Source organism: Crassostrea angulata, chromosome 6 (assembly GCF_025612915.1).
Source record: "Crassostrea angulata isolate pt1a10 chromosome 6, ASM2561291v2, whole genome shotgun sequence".
Lineage (NCBI taxonomy): Eukaryota > Metazoa > Mollusca > Bivalvia > Ostreida > Ostreidae > Magallana > Magallana angulata.
The window spans coordinates 26862151-26885897 of record NC_069116.1 but is presented as its reverse complement, the minus strand read 5'-3'; the positions used below and the strand labels follow the sequence as shown (position 1 = coordinate 26885897).

Here is a 23747-nt window from a genome sequence, read left to right as displayed (position 1 = left end):
TAAGGTCGTGTATATCTTACAAAGTATATACATCTGTACATTAATTGTTCATTTGGTAGTTTTGGTTTTTTCCCCTCAGAATAAACATGGTTAAGAATAAACTGCTACTAAATAACAAATTGTCCACACCGGATTGGATACACAAACGAAGTTGAAATATATAACTTGAAACGTTAAAAAGAGATAACAACCGCCACACAACCGGAACTATCAACTAACGGACTTCACCGTTTCAGTAATAAAGATACTGTCCTTTACAAAAATTTAGATTATTGATAATCAAAATTTGTACATGACAAAGTTGTCAAGGACAATGACAAAAAAGGACAATACCCTGAGATTGAACAAATGCGCAACGCATAAAAACCTACGAAACACTAGTAATAATTTAGAATTTTGATTTAAATTTTTAATTTAAAATAGAAATAGTTATGGCTGAGTACCAATCACGTGACCGACAAAACGAAGCAACATTCAAAACAACCGAACTATGATTTCCGATGAAAGTGCGTTTGCATGCATTTTTATTGAAATGAAATCCATGCAATTCTCTTCCTGTTCTAAACCAGTCAACTTCCGTTTGTGTATTTTGGATCATTGTTGCAACCGCGCAATCTCCGGTTGTTAAAAGGATAAATTATACTAGCTCTTTTCATATCCGGATTTCACCGGAACTCGTCGGCCACTGACCATGATTGTTGAAAAAAAGAGGGAAAAGATCTGAAGAATTTTTTTTATAAAATTTTAATTTGTTAGACGTCCATAGCGTTACAATATCTAAATAACTGCTTGGTTATGTTTGTATTTTGGGCATTTCGAGATAAATATGACATTGATAACCAACAAAGAGCAATTTTTCTTTCACATCCACCGAGGCAAAAGGCCATTGATAACCAACAAAGGGCAGTTTTTCTGTCACAATCTCCGAGGCAAAAGGCCATGTCACCATTAAGAGGGCTTGATTTTAGGGCGGTTTTTAGACTGAATCGACCTCCTTTAAAAGAAGAACGCTTAAATATCAAAATACCCAAATTTAAGAGGTAAACTTGTTTTTACTATAATAATGTGTATCAATAAACAAATCATATCTTCAAATTTTATGTAGATCTAATGGTTGATTTCTTGACCATCCAGCATCCTTAAATGACCCATGCCGACGGTTTGCACACAATGTACATTGTAACCCTTGTGTTTGGAACACATACTCATACCTAACGTTCATTCAAGTTATGTAAAACTTGTGATAGGCGTGTTGGAGTGCATTAAGCCCTTCAGGCTTTTTTGGATTTGATCCCACCCGACTGAAATTATCACCTCATAATACTCAAAAAAGTATTTTTTATTACTTAAATAATAATTATCAGTTGTAATATATATGTAGCTAATTTGAATGGTCGACGTGTCCTCAAATCATCCTCCATCGTCCCGTCAGTAGCAAGTTGTATCGTGAGACAATAAAGCTGGCTTACACCCGACACGTAAATTAATTAAGCAGGTCCTTCGACGGGTGAAATACGTTAAATAACCTTCTTGGTCAAGAGCTACGTTGTTTACAATGAAGAATCACCCAAAGCTAATATCCAACATATTTGTTGCAATTATACGTTGTAATACGTTGCAATTATACATTGAAATACGTTGCAATTATACGTTGTAATACATTGCATTTATACGTTGTAATATGTTGTAATTATACGTTGAAATACGCTTTTAAATCGAAAAAGTTATTTACTCCTTTGATACTGGTCTATCAAAAGGCAAAATAGTACGATGGAAATTTTGGAAATTGCACCTTATACGAGAGTACAAATGCAGTATCGAGACTTGCATAAAGTTTTGGCACAAGTTTTAAGAGGCCACTTTTTTCCGTTGTTTTTTAAGTTTTTTCTCTTTTTGGCTTCTAGAAAGGCTCCCCTTTGGTATACAGAATACAATAGCAAGTGTCAGAGTAATAAATGCTTGTAGTGCGTAAACAATAGTCAAAAATGCAAACGTCATTTGTTTTTTTTAAATGGAAAAATTATAAAATGTATTTCTTTGTTTACGTTTAGGAACTGGTACAAATTCAATGCATGTTCTTTTAATAATATTTATTGCGCATCAGTATTGTCATCATGTATTCATTTTGGAAATTGAAGGTGTTTTAGAACTGGATTGTCCAAGATACAAATATGAAAGACGCAAACGTAACATACTGACTCTTTTAAATTCTGCCGATGTGCCTGTGGTTTATCAGACATTCCTCATTAAAACATTACCATCATTAGGCCAACTATAAACATCATTGTCAATCAAATCAGATTTCATTTCATGATATTTTTTGGCGAACAAATGGTTTTTCACCTGTGGTTGATTATAAGGCTTGCTTCAAACTAGTCTTATTTTAAGTACAGTTGTGATTAATCGCTGACAACAGATCAAATGAGAAATTATTTGACCAAGGCCTTGAATTTATATTTAACGTAATTATACATCCAGTAATTTAAGACAATCCATTTGTGTGTGTATGCCTTTTTTGCATAGGGTATCTTAAATATATTTCCTTGTTAGCCTGCAAGAGAAATGGTGCAGATTCATTAAAGCAAGTATTTAACATAAATAAGTTGGATGCCAACATAAATCAGTTGCATGTCTACATAAATAAGTATAATGTGAACATATTCATCTCACAGGTCAACACAAATAAGTAGCATGTAGCAAGTTGGGAGTCACACGTAGGGACGTAGTTACGTTGCAGGTTGGCATAATTATCATGCATGTCGGCATACATATTCGATTGAAAAAAACACTTGCACACAAGGGGCAAAACTATGCAACAAAAATATTATTAAACTTGCAATAGCTTTAGAATAAAGATATTAAAGAGCAATTTCTTTGTATATATCGAAATTCTGCGGCCGCGCATAGTCACTGATTTTCTTCATATTTCATATTTTGATATCCTTTGGTAAATAAAGATGCAAGACAACATCAAATGGTTGCCATGGAGACTGGTTGCCATGGTAATAGAAGGAAAAGGTTGAAAAATGGCCATTTCAGGCTCTTTTGAACAAAAATTGTAAGAGATTGCAGTAGGTTCAGATATACAAAAAGAAATAATTGCATACTAAATATTGTGAATTTTCAAATTATATTTTTTAATTTTTTTCATGGAAAAATGAATAGTTTAATAATGTTACCATGGAAATTAAACAGCACTTCAAAAATTACATTTTTTTTTTAAATTTTATTCTAACATAAATAATATTTAATAAGAAATATAAAATATTGTTTCACTTTGGCAACAAAGATTATAAGCTGAAAATTGAAATTCGTTGCTATGGATACAACAATTAAAAATAAAAAAAAATCTGCAAATTTTGAGGTTCTGTTGAAGACTTTTTACTCATAATTGGTACTTTAAAATAAATTGATCAAAATTACTAAACATGTCCTCAACTTTATTATCAGTTGAAATCGCATTTAAGCGAAAGGAATGGCCGTTGCAATGACATTTTGAACAATTAGGAATTTCTGTATGATTTTCTTAAGTCCATATATTTCCTTAGCAACGGCAGTTTTAAGATGCTGAATAATGCTTAAATATATATTACTTAAAACTTTGGCATGTTTCTCACGAATAGAAACAAAAAATGGTTCTAAACTGAGTTTAAAACAAGCATTTTTGCTTGACAGAATTATTATGTTTTTCTTCACTTTTTAAATATTTTTAGCCTTGTTACATGTACCATAGAAACAAGTGTCAAATTTTTATATAGCATGTAAATTTTAAATACAGCTGTAAATCTATGAGTTTGGTTCAATGATAACTTCTATGATATTATAAAAATATGAAAAAAAAATAGTTTTTCAAAATAACTATGGTTTCCATAGTAATATTCTTAGGATTAAAATTTGCCCACCAATGTATTTCTATAATTTAAAATTGGTCATATAGTCAATTAAATATTTTATATTTCATCACTTAGATAAGCTGCAATTAATTTCTATATTGCTTTGAATTTACTTAGATTTGCCATTTTTCTATCTTTGGTCTCTGTTACCACGGCAACAGTAACCCTTAGCAATTTATTGCATCTCATTTCTATATATCAAATAAACAAAATTTAATGTTTACAGAATTTTGTAAGGGTATTCGGTTAATCGGGGAAAAGTTTAATTTTTAGTTTTGAAACACGTGAGTGAAAAGACAGCGTAAAAGGGTCCCAGAGGAGAACTTTGGATAAGCTCCTTATCAAAAAAGAAAAAAGAAAAAAAGAAAATAAAATAAAATGTGAAGTAACTGCAAAATTGGTATTTGACGAAAGTCATTCATATAATCCATGTTGAAAAGTGTTATACTTTAACAACATACATTGTATTTGGTATGTGTTTGTCCAGTTGAATTTCACAGTCATTCCAAACTCGATTTCAGATCAACTATCTATATGAAAATCTATGTTAACTTTGAGAAAACTCTTTGGTTCAGCACCTGAAAATATTATATGTATTTCTCGATTGCATCACAGCAGTATATAACTTTTATATACAAAATTCAATAAACATTATACATGTACAAAGTTTAAATGATTAAGCAAGTTGGAAATGCTGTGTTTTGACGTCATACTATCAAAATATGGCTATACACGTAACTTTTATAAACATCAGCATATGGGCTATAGATCCTAAACAGCGAACAGAATAGAAAAAATATTTATAAGTGTGAATTTATTACAATTTAGCGGGGTCAATAATCACTTCGGAACACTAAACAAACAAGCGTCCCTTCTTATTTCTACCATAACAAGCACCTTGATCGATTACTGCTATCACATTGTGATTATAAAAAAATCATCTAAATTTTACAGACAATGACCTTCGTATATTTTTTTTTATTTGGAAATCCCCCAAAATCATTTCCGAGACCAGGTATATATAAACGCCCGTGCATGGACTTCATTAGCCAATTAGGACATCTGAAGATTCCAAATCAGGTAGGCCATGAATACAAATTATTTCGCAGAAGGTTGCTTTAATTCATGTTATTGTTGTAATGTTCAATATTTTAAATAGATTGGGGTTTATTTTCATCACCAAAAAGATTCTTAATTGAAATAAAATTAGGAATATTGGTTGAATATTGGAAAACACTTTATTTATAAAAACCAGCACAAGTATACAAAATGTTACTGTATTTATATCTTACTGAATTTTCAAATATTTTATGGAATCAGCTTTAAAACATATAATAAATGAAACATTACACCGAATAACTGGTTTAGAATTTTTTAATGTAATACCCGGTATTGCTTTTAATGTCACAATTTCAATCTTTCTAATTATCTGCTATTTAGAAAACGGAAAACCGGTTCTCAATTTTTAAAAACAATGATGGAACTTTCGTAAATAATTATTTATTCTAAATGTATATGTTTTCATAAACATCACAAATCCATTAATTTTTTCCAAAGAATAATGGGTTTCTGGAGAGAAACCCTGGTTATCGCTTGCTTGATCTTCGGACTCTTGGAGTTGTCGTCTGCTCTGCTAGAGCCAGCGCCATTTCCAGACGCTTTACGAGAATGTTACGAGTTCCGATCGTTCAACTTGACACCATCAGACCAGGTCGCCAGCCGTATACAGACTTCTTGTTACCGACACTACCAGTATAAACAACTGGCCAAAGGAAATATATGGTCCGCTCCAAACATAACTCAGGAGGGAGTCAACTACATCAATGGGCTGTTCAGACAAGTTTTCAATGAGGCTCGGCACATCGCTAATTACAACAAAAAGTCCAAGCGACATAAGCGACAGGCGATGTTTCCCGGAAGATACAGACAGGAAGTTAGGAGTCCTGGCGGGGCCTATCAGCGTTACGCTAACTGTATTCTTCGGCTACAGAGAGAGGTGATTTTTGCTCCGGGTGATTTTAAGAGGATATTGGTTTATTAACCTCGATCTATCTAACGTCAGAAATATAAATCCCATAAATTTATTTATAACCCCTTATAATCATTGTGTCAAAAAGATTTCACTGCCCTTATACAAGCAACGATATTTTGTTTCGGAGGGGTTTTTTCTTCAATTTTATTTATTCATTTATTCTTTCCAAAAAAGCATGACCATACATCAATTTTTTTTTCTACAATTAAGGAGCCGATTTGAATAAGTTCTTATTTTTAAATGATTTTATGACTGATAATAAGCTGAAATCATCCCAAATTCTACATGCACAAATCTAGAGAAGGGAGGGGGTCAGGGGGTTCGGAACCCTGCCCCCCCCCCCCCCCCCCGGGCAAACTCAAATAACCTTTGACGCCCCCGCCCTGTAAAAATTTTCTGGATCCGCGCATGTTCTACTTAGGTTAAATTCTAAGTAAACTTAAAAGTGCAATAGATCTAACGATATAAGATATGATATTATAAACAACTTTCCCCATGTAAAAGACCCTCCGTTTTTTATCTTGCTATTTAAAATGTTATTGGCCCTTGAAATAAATTACATCTGTTAAAATAAAGCGATCTCATTAATCTTTACTTGCTTTTTACAAAGAACAGTTATTAGCAGTATATCTTTGATTGATAATTATGCTGTTTACACGTGGGCTAGATGTCGTTTGGACCATGTCGGGCCTAAAATGATCATTAATTTGTCCAAATGACAATTCGCATGTAAATTATCATTCCCGCCTTAATAACTTGACATAACGGTTAATTTATTACAATTATTGATGAAATTGTGTTTTATATATGTCTGCGCGAAAAGAAAGAAAACAAACGTTTGTTGGTACACGGTTTTACAGGTTGTTTCCCCGTTGTCACTGACCGAAGTATGCTATTCAGAGAAACGTTTCTGTGTCACGTTTCGGGGCTTTTTTTTCTTTGAGTAACCCCAACTAGTACATGTGCTTTATACCTGCCCGACACATTTGGAAGAATTCCACCATACAATATTTCAAATACATGTACAGTAATTGACAAACTGAATAAAGGATATTTGTTATAGTCTGTGGAGCCACCCCAAGCGGGTCGTAACACCTACCAGACCTTGGCCGTCCTACACTCGGGGGAGGTATTAGCATACGCCCACGGAGGACCAGCGTTTATCCCTTGGCACAGAATTTATCTCATCCTGTACGTTCATTTAATCTTTCTCTCTCTCTCTCTCTCTCTCTCTCTCTCTCTCTCTCTCTCTCTCGACATTTATTAAATTAGCATTTTCAAAGATTGTTTGAAACCAAATTTTTAAAAGAAGTTATAGGAGGCAATGTAAACGTTTCATCTCTTGTTGGTATAAACTGAATGCGATCTGGTATTTTACTATTTCTAAAAGTTTCGACATGATTTAACTTAACTATGACTTAATGTCAGGTTGGAGACTGCATGTGGGTCGCCTATACCTTACTGGGACTCCACGGTAGACCACGATATGATGGACCCCACCATGTCTATTCTGTGGAGCGAACAGTTCTTCGGAAATGGCGATGGTGATGTCATGACTGGGCCATACCAGAGCATCAGAACGATACTCGGGGAACCTCTCGTGCGAAATATTGGAACAGGTCAGGTTCATTTTAATAAATACATTTTTTATCGATACAAAATCCCGTCCATGAATGTCCAATAAGGACATCAACCAACATGAAACAGACATTAACGTACATAACTGATTTTTCTGAGTAAACTGTAATATTTCCTTTTTAGGTCAGAGTCCCCTATTCACTAAAGAGGGACTCCAAGCTGTACTGAGTCGCCGAAGATATTCAGAAATAGTTGAGCCTAAACAGGGCGCAGAATACATCTTCAGTCTGGAGGGCCATCACAATGGTCCACACACGTGGGTAGGGGGGCATTTGGCACTCACCAATACGGCCGCTTACGATCCCATATTCTTTAACCACCACGCCTTTATTGATCACGTTTATGAACTATTCAGACAACAACAAATTCGTTTTCAAATCAATCCAGAGGTGGACTATCCGTTACAAACTCCACCAGGGCACGCTGCCAATGACTTTATAGATTTCAGACCATACACCAACCCTCTGCGAAATATTGAGGGTCTGTCCAATCTTATTGCAGGCATGGTAATGTATGAGCCTCTTCCAAACTGTATGAATAGATGCAATGGCAGTCCGTTCCTATTTTGTGACCAAAGAAGATTTGTCTGTGTATCTCGTCCCCGTATGACAGCAATGGCGCCTGGAGGTGCACAGGGCTTCGGACAAAGCAGTCAGCCAGGCCAAGCTCCCGCCAGTCAGAATGTTCCGTCTGTGTCACGTGCTAGTGCACAGGCACGTGGTCCTATCCAAGGAGGTCCAAGTTTCCGACCAGCTCCATTAACTGATAGCCGAAATCGTCCGGATACTATTGGCAGTGCTCCTGCTGCACCTCAGGTATTAATGGCCGGAATGCAAGCCAGAGCTGGCGGACAAGGACGAAAACGTAGAGCAGCAACCGACTTGCCACAAAACAAGACGTCTGTACATCAAGATGGCAGCGCGCAACAGGTCTCGTCACTTCAGCGATCCCTGACCAACACGTTTATCATTGACGGAGTGGCCGATCCTAAACGATGGGTGTATGTTTCAGTTCGTGTATTCTACAACAGATCAAGCATTGTAGACGGCAAAGACCCTACTATCCATGCAAACAGTCCGAGAGAAATCTCAAAAGAATCCTGTCATGGCCCAAATTCTGGAGCATCTAAGGTATTTATCTCTTCAAATGGATTGGACTACGTAGGAGTCTACAATGAGTTTGCAATTGTTGACGAGAGACAACCTATTTCAATTACAACAACAGCCATTGGAGTGAAGAATCCGGATTACGGCGAGGCAGAGACTTTATTTACTGCCTACGACTCCTGCGGGCGTCCATGTCGACCCCTTTGCTTGGCATCGAGCCAAGGCAAGCAAACTTATAAGCCATGTTCTGCAGTTTTTAAGGTGTCATCTGCTTTACCAAAAATGTTCCATCTTTCCTACCGAGACGCAATTTTTGGTGGTGTCCAAGCTGATAATTTGATTGAATCTTTTGGCAGGGACACTACGCCTCCTATCACATTTGTTTGTGACAATTCAAAATTCTGGCCATGGGAATACTAGTCATCATATTTTGAGTAAATATATGGTGCTTTGCTGTAAGGCCTTTTTTAGAGAATTTTATTCTTATACATGGACTGCATAATCTTCTTTGAAAAAATCTTTAAACTTTCACGAATTAATTTGTACATGACAGACTGTGGCTATTGTTTAAGGACAGTTATATCTGTCAACAATCTTATATTTATATTTCATATCTTAAACAAATTGCTAGATGTCATAATTGATTTAAACAGCAACAAGTCAAATCAATGTATTTATAAACACTTTTTAAAAATATATTGGAATCATCACGTGGTTTTGTTGTTGTTCCATTCAGTATTCAGCTTTTTGATTCAGTCATTTTGTGTATATAATAGAAGCGAGTACTAAAGATTATTGATTATATATACACAATCGGTATCAATTCGCAATTTTTCCGTTTTTGAAACGATGGCTCACTGGCTCGATAACGCTTAGCATGATTTTACTCATGAGTAATAAGATTGAAAAATAAACCATGACTCCGCTAATATTTACTTTTTACTATAATTCGTAAATTGAAGTTTTCTACTTTGATTTACATGTCTGCCTACCACACACTGTGATTTTTTTTTTAAACATTTGCAGTCTTATGCAGACTATATATATTATCAAGAACAGAGTAAATGGAATTGTCTGTATTTTTTTTTCACAATATTTGTATCAATATTACAGAGATACATTGTATGAACTGATGTATATCTAACCACTGGCTATAACTTCTTGTGACAAGTCATTTATGATGTCCATTTGTATCTATTTATCAGTTCATTAAATAACAGTTTTAATTAACCAATTAAAGCACACATTTTATGCAGGTATAAAACAATTGTTATCTTCGTTATCAAAACAAAGTACATGTATATAACAATCCAATTCAATAAACAACATTGAATAATATCCTGAAATTCTTTTGCGTGGAGCGCAACGCAAAACAAAGATGTCGGCGTATAGATAAACCACATCAAATAATATCACGTTGAAAAAAAAACACCCAAAATAACATCACATTATTTTCTGAAAGACCAGCTTTCTAGTTACTAGTAAATTAATATCACATATAACCGATGCCATTTCTGTATGTGGATTTCAATCAAGTTAAAAGTATAATAAAAAAAAAACTTTAGAGCAAATCAACCATACCATTTTATTTCCCCGTGTTCAAAAACAGCTACTGGTCACTACGAGTATGCGCAATTTAAAAAAAAAACGACGGAAAAAAAATCAAAAACGACAACAACAAAACAATCATCACTCAAAAAAGGACGGAATTTCTAAAACTAGGATAATGCATTGAAAAACGACCCAACATTGGTTAAAATCAAGAATCGACTATTTTAAAAATCATAATAATCAGCGACATTGTGCAAAAATGGCTTTGCGCACACTCAGCAAAGCAAAAGCGGAATAATCCATGATTATAAGTAGTAATAATATAGCGGTATATAATGAGTTTTGTATACATTTTTAAGTAACTGGCATTGGAAAGATTCCAAAGATTAATCTGTTACAGCACCTTAAGGTATCCGTATAATGCTATAGTATATGATATGCGTAATAATCAATGTAAAATTGTATTATTTTTTCAAATGGTACGTGCAAGATTTTTTTTTCCAAAATTCATCTTATTTTTTCTTGTACAAACGAGCGGTTAATGGCGTAGATTAGACCTGACGTGTGTTCAATTCTGTGCGGGCAAGGTAGGCGGAAGAACTCGCAAACACAGTGACTAGGTTTATTGCAATGCACGGTGGAGCCAATTCTAGGAATAACAGGAATGTTCGATTTCATCTTTTTGGTAAAAATACCACCTGCGCTCTCCAGCTGGAAAGCAACAAGATCCAGATCGCAGTCTTTCGGAAAGCAGCCAAGTTCGTCCAGCCTGGGAAGATCCCGGCAAAAGTTATTACACTGGTGGTTGGCGAAGAAATTGTCGATCCCCATTTGTCCCAGGTCCGTGCGGCCGTATGCGCCTTCACGTGAGTGAATGACTGGGGTGGTCAGATGATAGTCCTCAAACCGCTTCACGCCTTTCATTCCAGTTACTACGCACTCGCCTTGCGTGCAGCACCATGTGTAGTGAGAAAACGCATTCATGACCATGGAATCGAACATTTTTGTCTTAGAACTATTAAAGTTTTGGAATTTGCCTTGAAGGTATGGTTCAACTGACACGTACTCGAGCTCCCGGATTTTCTTCCTTGGCTTTCCCAGCAGCAACGCAATGCACATATAAGAGGACACTTCGTCGATTTCAACCAGCATCGGCGTATGGAACAACAGATTCACTCGCTGACCAATTTCGGCCATCTCTTTGTTGAACTCCACCGCTAAAGATTTGGCCATTTTGGCTCGTTCAACTTCGTGGTTCCAATCCTCCTTCATGGCACAGCCCTGTCGGAATGCCTTCACTAGGCACCTGTCCCCTCTCCGTGGTCCCTCACCGTTAAGAATGCCCATATATGAAAGCTTCCGAGGACCAACCCGATATGGGTATGGTTCAAAACTGCACCAGTATCGCCCTCCAAAATCCTCATCTTGTCCACAAAGGGTTTCCACGCTAATCTGCTGGCCCATTTTCTGTCAATGTTTAAAGAAGAAAAACCACAATCAATGAAAGTAACACACTGTCCATGTAACATGTTTCTTTTTAATTAAGAAATACACGTGAATGCTTTGCAGGCGCTGGGTATCAATTATGAATATCATTATGCCATTTTACCAACTGCCTTGCCCAGTAACTTTGTATTATTTAAAAAAAAACATTTTTATTCAACAAAAATTATACTTGGAATCAAAGAATTGAAAACCTACAATGAAAAATTATGTATTTGTTTGCTTGACGTTTCACATATTATTACTTGGTCTCAAAAGTTTCATCATAATACTCGCACTTGAGATAATCGGTGCCTGAGTTTTATAAAATAATTGCTATACTATAAACGAGAAAGTTTCATTATAGAATATTTCATCTGATTGTTTACTTAGAAAAACATTCATTGATCAATTGGGTAAAAGAAAATCAAAATTTGCTATACGAAATCTAAATCCACAAAACACTCAGAAAAAGAGAAAAGGAGAATGGAATTAAGTCCTTTTCCCGAATAGTTCCATATAAGAAATAATAACCATTGATTCCTTAGACTTGGTTTTTTATGGGAAATGCGTCATTTAAGAAGACCTTGAGTTGTCTTCTAATATAGCTTTGTCCATTGCTCCGGGGTTTTCGTGCAGTGAACGGGGAAAAGAGAAAGGGAAACTTCCTTGGTTCTTTAAAATTACAGACTTAATTGAAAAGTGTAGTAATCACGCTATACGCGGACCTAGTCTTCTCCAATGTGAGAACAAGACCCATCTCTACGGGCAAAATACAATACTACAGCTGTAACCTTACATAGTATAACAAACATTGAGAGATCAGATCTAATATCATATTAAGATAGATATTATGGCTAAAAATTCAAATGTGAGAAAAAAACTCCTATTTCAGCTTACAAAGTGCATGTAAAACGACACGCTATTGTCTTTTTTTTTAATAGTATCTAGAACAATCACGCATTGATCTGAGATATTGTGCAAACATGCACTATATTTAACACACAAAGTTCACAGCAAAAGAATAATCTTGTCTCCTGGGGTTTCTATTCATTCGTTGACCCTTATTTTACGTATTGTAACTTCTAATACCGGTATTGCTCTTTGAAGTAATTTTTTTGAAAGTTAAATATTACTTAGTGTCAAAATACCACAAACAATGGTTGAACTTATATAATGAAAAACTGTATTGTTTTAAACATTTGCTGAATGTGACAAAAAATGAAAGTTGGTATTTTACAATCAGTTTTGAACTTACTCCCTCTGCAATATTTGATATGATCACTTACTCAACGTTGAATTTTATTTTTATTGTAAAAAAGGACTGCATCAAAACCTCAGTTTGTATATACAATTGATGAATCCAAACTGCAACAAGTTTTCAGTTAAATCTTTTTTAAAACAACAGATCAAGTATTGTTGTTTTACACAAGCAAATTCCCTGAATGCTGAACAGCTTGGTATTTATTTATTTACTAATATTTAACTGTTAAAAACAAGGATCAAGTTTTGCATTCTTATGCACGTGAAAAAGAAGTGACATGGTACTTACCGTTCGCGTGTTGCCGCTGAGACAACCTCTTTACATAATTCAGGCGTGCCTGGCCGCTGAATCTGTGGATGAGAAATTAAGACATTACTTAGCTGATGGATCCGAAATTGTGTTTCCATTTATCCAATCATCGGTTGACGCGCTCTAATGCTACATGTTGTGATGAATTGCGAAGTCGCGCAAGTGTGACTAATGGCTTTAATAAATCAGGGTCTCTTGCGATTGGCCAGTTTTCGGTTTCTGCCAGATTTTGGCGCGTACTAATTGCAGGGGACGGTCAACTGAAAATAGAATTCGGCTTTTTTTGAAAGTTAATAAATTGAGAAATCTCCGGGGCAATTTTTCATTAGAATAGCTTCTTTGAAACTAAGGGAGGCTGACAAGAATGGAATTAAGTATTGGAATGGACCGCAACTCACGCGCGAGAGTAGCAGAGATTGGCTAATTATCCTATCATTTCCGATTTTATCCCTTCATTTGAAATTCAGATGGAAAGGAAATTGTTCCGTTACTGGATGCTGAAGAATCTGAATTTAAGTCGCATAGACTCCAAATTTATGAGGAAATAGGAGACGGGGCAAACAGTCGGACATGTAGAGAGCAAAATAAGCGCATATCTCAGATATTTTCTCTTAAATCAAGCATATAGTACATTACGAATAATAAGCGTTTTCGTCTGGAAGTGATAAAGATCTCAAAATATCTAGATCTCCTTTTGAATTATTTTTTTCTAATTCACAAAAACAAATTTAAAATTTTGCGAAAGCATTTATCATATATGATCTTTAATTTTTTTTTTGGCATAATTTTGTAAAAATATCACTTTAAAGTATCGTTTAAAACGGGTGTGAATGAAATATTTCGTAAACAAAAAAGTCTTATTTATGTATGCATGAACGTCCAGAAATAAAAAATACGTTTTTACTGATTTTTACTTACATCCTAATATAATCCTTAGCCTCGCAGATTTAAAAAAAAAAAGAAATTGCGAAGTTTTATATGCAGTTAAGTGCGTTTTAAACCACGTGGTCTGTTCTTTATTCAGCCCCTTTACACAGAGACAAAGGCATTCTGATTTATGAATAATGAAACACGGCACCTCCAATCTGTAGACATTGGCGACTTTGGAAAAATTTACGAACTGCATCGTTATCTGACAAACTGGCATCGAATGCTCTTTCGGGATCTCTTAGGGTTTATTTTTGAGACTGCACTGGAGATTGAAATGACAAAGTGATGTCATAAACTGAGATGTAGTACCATTCTTTAAGAATGTCCAATAAATCACCGTGGAGAATTTATGACCAATCACGGTTATCGATTTGCTTTGTACTAAGTCGGAAAAAGGTAATCAAAATACCGATCGATTAGTTATTAACTATATGTACTTTTTTAAACCAAAAGATATTCGCCCACATAACTTATTTAATTTTTCCTTAAAAGGGGTAATCGAATTCTGACGATTGTAGATCTATAAATAATTTATACATCTGCGAATGCCTTTATACGATTATATATTGTGTAATTGCGAAAACCCTTTACCTTATTGCTTGCAGAGTTTGCAATGGACCTTGGTTCCTGTTAATATGATTATCATAGCATAAAATATGCATATGTAGTCCAAACGTCTAAAGTTGTGTATTTCCTCGGGGATAGCAGAACAAAGTGTTAATTTCAATGGAGTTCAGAGCCTCGAAATGGAAGACTTAGCCGTGATCTTCTTCAAGCACCGAGCGACGAAATAAATTTGAAAGCTCATGGTTATTTTTTCCTTTTCGCCCTTTCTTTCTCGCTCTTTGGAAACATTAAATAAGTACATTTAAGAGAGGGCAAAGCAGACTTTGATGTCAACACATGATAAACATAAAGACCTCTAAACTATTGTTTCCGTTTAGTACCCGATCATGTCAAGATGGAATTTAATATTTTGTTTGGATAAAGCATTTCGGAAGTTCAGGCCCGTATTCATTCGCTGCGAAATTTTAAATTCACGTTTACTTAAGAGCTCCTGATAATGAGAAAATAAGGGAATAACATATCCGATGCCACAGTCCCTCTACTATTTACTTTACTGATGGTAAATAACTGATTTGGTTCCCCCCTTGTTCACAGAACCTCAAGTGTGCGAAAATTCAACATTTGGTTCAATGAAGTTTTCCAAGGTTCACAATATTCTTTGTAACATACATCTACATGAACTTTTCCAATTTACCTTATACCAATTTTTTATTAATTCATAAAACGATAACAAGAATTTAGTTGATTGAATATATTCTTTTAATAAAAATTCAAGAGTTGAAATCTGAATAGAGCTATTATCAATTTTCAAACTGCTGTGCACAATATGTACCTGTTGCTTTCAAAATTCAGCATGTTTGGATATTGTGTTTTCAATAAGCTTGAATCTCAGTAACGATAAAACTCGATACAAGGAGAATAAAATGGCAGACTGAATAACGTACATGTAGCTAGAGAATTTTAAACAACATCCAACAACAGTCCTTTCTATACTAGACATTGCTGTGTAGATTTTGGCGAATACTGATTCGAAGTTGTATAAAATATTAATTTCACATCAATGTTTTTTGATACTAGTATACAGCTTACCATGAAACATTTTTATGCTTGAAAGATATTAAGAGATCCTAGTGAACTAAATTTTATCTTAAGTTACGTGGACAGTTATTTATTTGTATAACCTCTGCTTTTATATACATAGCGAGAGAGAGAGAGAGAGGGGGGGGGGGCAAGCATAAAAGCAAAAATTCATTTCACTTCAAAGAAAAAGCGGGGATAGAGAAAAACTCAAATGGAGATTGAACTGTTTGCCTTTTTGAAAATTTAAAACCTACATGTACTTATGCGTAGGCTCGAAGCATGAAGAATTTAGGCATCTGTTTTAATGTCTTAACACATATAAACGCTGGCATCGATTTCTAAAAGCGAAAGGGCTCCTATGGTAATTATTGCCATTAAGGTGAGAGAGTACTTTCTAAACCCACTGCGGCGGCTGGCATTATAGTAACGCAACATTTCGGTATTAGACGGAAAGCTAATGAATTGCCAAAAAGACACTTAATTGTAAAATCACTTTTCTCGCAAACTATTAGAGAATTGCAGAGATTAGAAAGTGTACAAACTTACCGTTAAAAGAGATTTCGTGTGCTGAATCTAGGGTCTACATTTGTACTGACGGTCCGACAATTATTTCTATAACATTAACGGGTGCTTGTCTTTAGACTGATGACGTCATTGTCTAGTGGTGTCGGTTTTAGAAGTTCTAGCTATGTGTCTTAGTTAATTATTTCTTCTGCACACATTGAAATTGTCTCAGAATACAAAAATATATGCACCTTATCTCCTTCAACTATCTCACGTGTATTCTTTAAATTGAATCTAAGTAAAGAATCGATGAATTTAATTCAGCTTTGAAATCCATACGAGATACCCCGGTTTGATACGCTTATACATATCTAGCTTGATAATTATGACGTATACCATTATAACAGTAGCCAAGGTCTCTCTTTTACAACTGATCCGATTGCTGAGTTAATGGGTCTTTAATTGCGTTATCTATATGTGTCAGTAGGAATATTAAGGTGTCGACCCGACCCCGACGTTCTGCACTAAAGTGTTTAAATTGGGTTCAAAAATTTGTCACAATGACAATTTAACAAAAGATTTTATGTAATTGTTCGCAAATTGATCAAGATTCAGCAAGTCATTCTTTGAAGTCTATCTCTAGAGAAATCATGTTCCAAAGAATAAGTCTTTTTGGGGGGGAGTACTTGTAATTAGTAACATATTATTTGCTTTGGTTGCTTTTTAATCATGTTATCAATCGAAACTTTATTCAATTTATATATCTTGCGTGGGAATTTTGCTGAAATTAGGAAACTTCAAATAAATCACGTTTTGGAGAGATTGTAAATATTGTGGCTGAAAAAGTGGACAAGGGGCCCCTCCAAAGACAGAAGTCATTTGAATGTCACAGGACTTGGCCATTCCTCGCCTGTGAGACATAAGTGATGAAGAGCTAGCACCGTTACTAACAGTTGAAAGATTTATATCCAACGCCATGTCATTTTGAAAATTCTTCACGTCAATCTAAATCGACGGACGTATTTCAGCAAAAGATTTATACACACGATATAACATTATGCACCCGATATAAGAGTTTTATTCAAACTAGTTTCATAAAGGCGGGTTTAGATCTACATGTAATTTAATATCTCTACTTGAAATTTCTTATGTATCTGCACGTCTACCGTTTCCCAATGTTAATCTGTAAACATTTTTGCGTCTCGTATTGAAACATTTTTGCATAATTATTATTATGGATGTCATAAGCACCATAATGACGAAGTAATTAATCTGTTTTTGTCAAACCATTACGCAATATTTCACAATATTTATAAATTTTGAAATAATAACTTACGTATATGTCTTCTGCAATTCTCTGATTGAATATATATTGATATTGAATGTGTTCTCAGGACTATAAGAATTATGACGTAATGTGAAAGGTCAAAACGTAATTTCTATGCGCCTATTGTCATTTCTCTGAGAGACATAACGAACACAACAGCTCGTGTCAAATAGAAAATTACCTTATAGATACAAGTTTACATTTTGAAATATTTATGTAAACTGATCGTGACTCGGGAATTTCGAAAGATCCGATTTGAAAATGGTATCTTTTAAGCGACTCTTGGACTTGGAATGAAAACGTACATAAAATATCTGACGACGAAAAAAGTTTTTCTTCTTTTAAAAACATAATTTTTGGCTACAATTACAAAATCGAGTAGTCAACGATAAAGATTAGTACTAAATTAAAGAAACACACCTGGTGTGTAGAGATATCAATTCTAGTTTTCATTTTTCGTCAAGTGGCGATTCTGGGGCTTTTAAAAAGCCGATTACATTAACAGGAATATGTAAACGGTTAAAATAATACCGCAAGATCAGATTGATGTTTTAAAAGAATAGGGGTTTTTAGCTAAAATCCTACTCTTTCTTTCTTTTTGTTTTCTTTTCTAAAGAAGAAAATGAAATACAGGGCACTAGCGGTCGTCTGGTTATTTTTTTTTATGGTCTGGACATGGAAGATTTATTTACGGTCGACAGGTCGCTTATAACATCTTTTTGTATCTCCTGTTGTGTCAATTATTTTTTTTTATATCATTTATAACTAATGAGAGAATGATATATATCTGGTATGGCATGTTTAATTGATCAATATATTCATTTTAAGTCCTTGAAGGAATTTAAGAGTCTTATTTCTCGAATGACCAGAAGACTGAACAATTTTCATGCACTTGTTATATATTCAACTTTTAGATAGTGCAGTTACAGCTTTATTTTTTTTTTTTAGCCATTTAGAAATAAGATAATTTATTCAATTCATGTTCCAATAACCAAATGCAGAGGAGAAAAAAAACTGGACATGTTGTATGTGTAACCTAAAAAATGCATTGCTTTTTAACACAGAAATCTGGCGCTTTAAAAATTTAATGAATTTGAATGATCTTAATGGCTTTTTTGAGACGTCAGATATGTTTTCAAAGTCGGCAGAGAGGTTAGGAGGATAAATTTACCTGATCAGTGAAAGAAGATTTAATTGATTTGGAAATAAATAGCATCGCCAAATGTTTTATTAGTTTTATTAAAGCGACTTAAGCGGTGAGACTGAATTTGGAATGGGTATGAAATACATGCCTAATATGTAAATTTAGATTAATACTAATATCATATTTAGATTAAATATTTAAGTTTGAAAATTGAAAAAAGTCGCGAAACTAAATCATTGAAAGCTTTGTATTGATCTTTGTGATGATATATAGAAAATCGAACGCGTATCTAAAGGCATCAAATACATGTATATTAAATCTTGTGATTTAAATTGTACAAAAAATAAGACCTGGTGTGTTTAATTATTTTTAAAAAAATGCATGGTAGACCCACAGCACGTTATCTATCAATTTTAATTAAATTCTATAACTCTAAAAAAAAATATGAGAATTTATTGAAGAAATGTCAACATCATCAACTCGATAACATGTACATGTACATGTAGAGACTCAAATTCGTATTAGAAATCATAAAATTTTTATCTATTAAAATTTTTAAACTTAAAAAAACCCCACTTTTTAACAACTTTTAACTGTTCTAGTCATCGCTTAAACTTATCGTCTAGTTTTTATATGGTATAAAAATGGTGACTATGTATATTTAGTATTGGCATTATTAAGTCTCCATGAAAAAAAACACGATTGTTTAGACTACAAACGAATCAATACTGTTAAACGGTAGACACCACTATTATAGAGGAATTAATTTTCATTGGTCTACATGCTTTACGCCGTTTTAAAGACTATATCATTAAGACGAAGGAGAGTGAAAAACAAAATCGAAGTCAATGAAAGCAAGATAATCTCAAGATTATGTGCCTAAAACTAATCCAACTTAGTCAAACTATATTTAAAACTAAATATTTAGGCAATTTGCATACTTCACAGATACGAGTATATCCCCCAAATTCTGGGGAAAATTAATCTCTGGGGATTTTTATATCCCTTTTGCATTAATACTTGTTCGTCTGGCAGGTACAGTAGAAAATGATAGATAGATAACATAGATTTACACGTGTACTTACTTAATTATCAGCATGTAATCGAGGTAGCACCTAATCACCTGAAAGGAAGTTGTTGCGCGTGTTAATTTGACCGAAACGCTTTGACCTATCTTCAGTCGACGATCCGTAAAATCAAATGGACGCAAATCTTCCAATATTGATGTTTATATTCAAAATCAAATAATCAAGAGCTGGTTTCTTGCTGGTGTAGAGCGCAGAACATATGGATCATGACGTATGTAAACATTCATTCTTCCATGACATTTAAATCAAGCGACTCAAAAAAACACATACATATAAAGTCACCGATAGCATGCGAGTTGATTATCTCTTACCAAAGTAATGTATGGGAGGAGCTCTCTTTTCCGTAAAGATACTTTCATTGACAGTTTGTTCATTTCATCGGAGTGACGCGAACATATTGAAGGATTTAAATTTTTTTTTGTCTGTGAGGTCATCACAAGTCTTTGAATTGAACAATCGCAGACGACTAAATAAAATAGATTTGCAAGTGATAAACAGACGAAGTAAATACTTTTCTGATTTAAAAGCAACAACGCATTTTTTACCCTGCAAGTGGTATCTTTTATACCAACAAGAATTTTTTTTTGAATTTAAAAAATCGCTTGACATGTAATTATGAAATCACAGACACTTATTATTTTCTCTTTATCCCCCAAGACACGATAATGATTGTTAAAGTTCACTCCTTTAAAAAAAAAAACTCTTCCATTTCAAAGGGCATTATTTGGTTGTTGAACTCTATAAACTTCTCCGAGATGGTTGAAGTTTTGACTTTCACCATACAAGTACTGCTGGGCGGTGGGCAGTTCAGTTTAGTTCTCGATAGGTATATTTGGAAATAATAATTCTCTCTAGTCTAAGATTAACGCACGAAGTACCGTGTTGTACTAAAACAAATGAATAACAACAACAAAACCATATTTCATATTTTACTACAGTACATAAAATGTACACGGTCATGCACTCACTTGATAGTGTAAGACATAAATACATGTACCAGTGCTATTGTAAGACAGTTCCGACCAAGATAGTAACTGTTTTCAAATTTAAGTCGTTTGTTAGAACCTTTTGTTTTCGTCGATATTATCTTCGTTCTATCCTAAATGTGTTTTCTGGCAACAATCTGTTTTGAAATCTGATTACGACTTCAAACTTTATCAAGTGATATATCACTGATGTTATCTAGTCAAATGTTTACATCTGATCTTGTTGCCTCCTTTTCACGACCTTAAAACGTACATGTACAATTAGGCCTATAATACTGATCTTCTAAAAAAAAAATTAGATCATTGGGAATCAAAATTTGTATTGTCATGTATAAATTTGATTCCCAATGATCTAAATTTTTGTGAAGAACAATACACTAAAACTAAATCATTCTTTCGACAACTCCCCAATTTTCCATCCCGAAAATGATGAATACATCTCCATTAGATAGTCGCCATCTTGTCCGAACTTGGCTATCCACACAATATCCCCTTCTTTGGCCTCAGTTATGACCATCGAGGTACACGACAGGTTTGAGGATGCAGTCTCTCCCTTGTTATTGCAACTGTTTAACCTCTTCTGGTGGCCATTAATGTTCAACTCTGTCTCGAACCATTTCCCCGGAATGGTCACACTAGTCCACTGGAATGCGTACGCCCCTGATTCCGGGACCCTAAATATCCCGGTCGTGGGGTCGTAACCTTCGCCGATGTTGATTTCGACGATGTCGTAGATGACGATCTCGGACACCGTTTCGTTGTCTGTTAACGAGTGTCCTATTGTCACTGAAAACGCCACTGCCTTCCTAGCCGATAGTTGACTCAGTTCTAAAATACAATACAATGCACATTTTATTAGTTAACATGAAATCACTGATTTATTATTCTGAGCAATACAATTCCATTTAATAAGACGATAGACGATATATGCATGAAATGAAAGACAGAACTATCTTTTAATGTATTTGAAGCTGATGAGTTAACTTAAGCTGTAACAAAAAGTTCCATCCAACAACTTGCTATGCAAAATTACAGTTGCCTTAACACAGCCATCATGACAAAGACAGTTACAATTCCGGCCACCGGTTCTAGCTCATACAACATTACCATCTTCCATAATATCGTTGGACTTGTGTCGCCTCATTGTTGCCTCTGTTCTCTCACTCCTCTCATCTGCGTCTTCTGCGTCAACTCGCTCTCCACCAATCATCTCCTCAGATTTTCCCGCTCTTTGACTGTCATTATTATTGTATGACTGTGCCCGTGCACATGTCTCCTCCACTTGCTGCATTCGATGCTCAAAGAACACAGTGGTCATAATCACCGCACACACGGACAGGGTGATGACAATGTCTTGTTGCTGCATGGTTGTGCTGGAAGACGGAAAACAATAGTATTGACATTACAACATAGTGTAACCTATTTTTGGATATGCTTACGTGGCTAAATCTCATTAGGTCATACTTACATGCTCTTCTAACCATTTTAGTTTATCAGAAAATCCAAGTTTAAGTTTTTCGAAACCCTTTTCATGAAATAACTGAAGAAAATTACTTACAGTCTTGGATGTGATGGTTATAAGTTTCGAATTTCCATGAAGAAAATTTTCGGCATTTATAGCGTTGTTTTTATGAAAACAAACGGGTCCATTCGGATTATACATGTATATTATACTGGTTTAGGGCAAAGAGGGATTAACACATATCGGACTGACCTCTGAAAGATTAAAGGTTCGGCCGGGCTAGTGTGTACATAAATTTTGGTCATTACGGAATTGTCGCTTTTAAGGGAGTCCAAGTGGAAGAAATGGAGGTTGCATACATGTAGATTCTTGGATTTTGACCTATAAAAAGTTTGGAATGTCTTAGTTTTATATTTATAAACTTCCACACTTTTACAAACATCAGCCATTACATATAAGGTCAATGAAAAAAGGGTTATCTTTCTTTCTTTACTGAAATCTTGGTATATTAAAAGAGGAACAACTCCAAGATAATAGTTAGATCATAGTGAGGTGATATGAGACCCTCGATATTGTGACATACTTCCAATCGAAATAAACAATAAAGCGAAGTATGATTTTCTAAATATTTAATTCCCAAAATTGTTACCTAACTGCGTAGAATAGTTAGTTAAGAGAGTCGACCACGAATCTTAAGTAATACATGTACATGTAAGTTCGAATCTCGCTTGGACTTCTGCATTTTAAACATATATTTTGGTCAAATATTGTAAAATTTGAAAATTCTAAACCGGCGAGACTATTTTGATTATACATGTAATCATCTTCGCTAGCCAAGGGTTTTCGGTCCACTTTGCTCCCCGCAAAGTGGACCGAGAACCCTTGCCTAGCGAAGATGACATGTAATGTACTTTTATCCACATTAATATTTACATGTGTTCCATACAACCTTAAGTAAAAAAAAATTAATTAGAAAGGGGGCGGAGGAAAAATATGAGCTACTTACTTAGAACATGACCCACTAGGTCTTAACCAATGAAGTATTACTTTTATCTTCAAATTTATGAAGAGCATCCCAGTACAGTATTTAGCGACAGTGGATTATGTTATAATTTCAGATACAAACACACCATTTTTTTTCTATCAGAAAGCAGACCATTTGATTGTTAGTGCATTTACTAGTAATGGTTTGTTAGGTTGTCGCTTTCAAACATAGAAGTTCAACAGTTTTAACAGTTTATCACAATTGTACATTTTGTATGTTTTCAGCAATTGATCTGTTTATTGGTTAGTTTCGAAGAACACAAATTACTCACAAATGGGTTACTTTTTTGCCTGATAAAATTGCTATAATTTTCAGAATTGAACTACAATGCTACTTCCC

The 23747-nt window shown here is 34.6% G+C and overlaps 4 protein-coding genes across 8 annotated transcripts in view; 2 read left to right on the top strand and 2 right to left on the bottom strand.

Moving 5' to 3' along the window:
• The first annotated feature begins 4888 nt into the window (after positions 1 to 4888).
• Positions 4889 to 9586, top strand: LOC128190162 (tyrosinase-like protein 1). The gene is made up of 5 exons (XM_052862085.1): positions 4889 to 4973; positions 5451 to 5889; positions 6989 to 7116; positions 7354 to 7549; positions 7692 to 9586. Exons 2-5 carry the CDS (start codon positions 5455 to 5457, stop codon positions 9087 to 9089), a joined length of 2157 nt encoding a protein of 718 aa, XP_052718045.1. The 5' UTR covers positions 4889 to 4973; positions 5451 to 5454; the 3' UTR covers positions 9090 to 9586.
• A 143-nt stretch (positions 9587 to 9729) lies between these two features.
• Positions 9730 to 20114, bottom strand: LOC128190163 (alpha-protein kinase vwkA-like). Of its 5 annotated transcripts, none has more exons than XM_052862088.1 (3): positions 19913 to 20114; positions 13255 to 13316; positions 9730 to 11687 (listed from the first exon to the last, which is right to left on the bottom strand). In XM_052862088.1, the coding sequence occupies exon 3, from the start codon at positions 11682 to 11684 to the stop codon at positions 10728 to 10730; it is 957 nt and encodes a 318-aa protein (XP_052718048.1). In that variant the 5' UTR covers positions 11685 to 11687; positions 13255 to 13316; positions 19913 to 20114; the 3' UTR covers positions 9730 to 10727. The 5 variants fall into 5 exon arrangements, with proteins under 5 accessions (XP_052718048.1, XP_052718051.1, XP_052718047.1 ...); XM_052862091.1 differs by lacking the exon at positions 19913 to 20114 and adding an exon at positions 17693 to 17735; XM_052862087.1 differs by lacking the exon at positions 19913 to 20114 and adding an exon at positions 16399 to 16565.
• Positions 20115 to 20250: 136 nt separating this feature from the next.
• The window catches only part of LOC128190166 (transmembrane protein 170B-like), a 30837-nt gene continuing 27340 nt past the window's right edge, over positions 20251 to 23747 (top strand). Inside the window, exon 1 of the mRNA XM_052862096.1 lies at positions 20251 to 20418. The gene's annotated coding sequence lies outside the window, so the exon portion shown is untranslated. The remainder of the gene's footprint in view (positions 20419 to 23747) is intronic.
• On the bottom strand, positions 20832 to 22601 carry LOC128190165 (uncharacterized). Its single transcript, XM_052862093.1, has 3 exons — positions 22460 to 22601; positions 22009 to 22274; positions 20832 to 21729 (listed from the first exon to the last, which is right to left on the bottom strand). Exons 2-3 carry the CDS (start codon positions 22265 to 22267, stop codon positions 21290 to 21292), a joined length of 699 nt encoding a protein of 232 aa, XP_052718053.1. The 5' UTR covers positions 22268 to 22274; positions 22460 to 22601; the 3' UTR covers positions 20832 to 21289.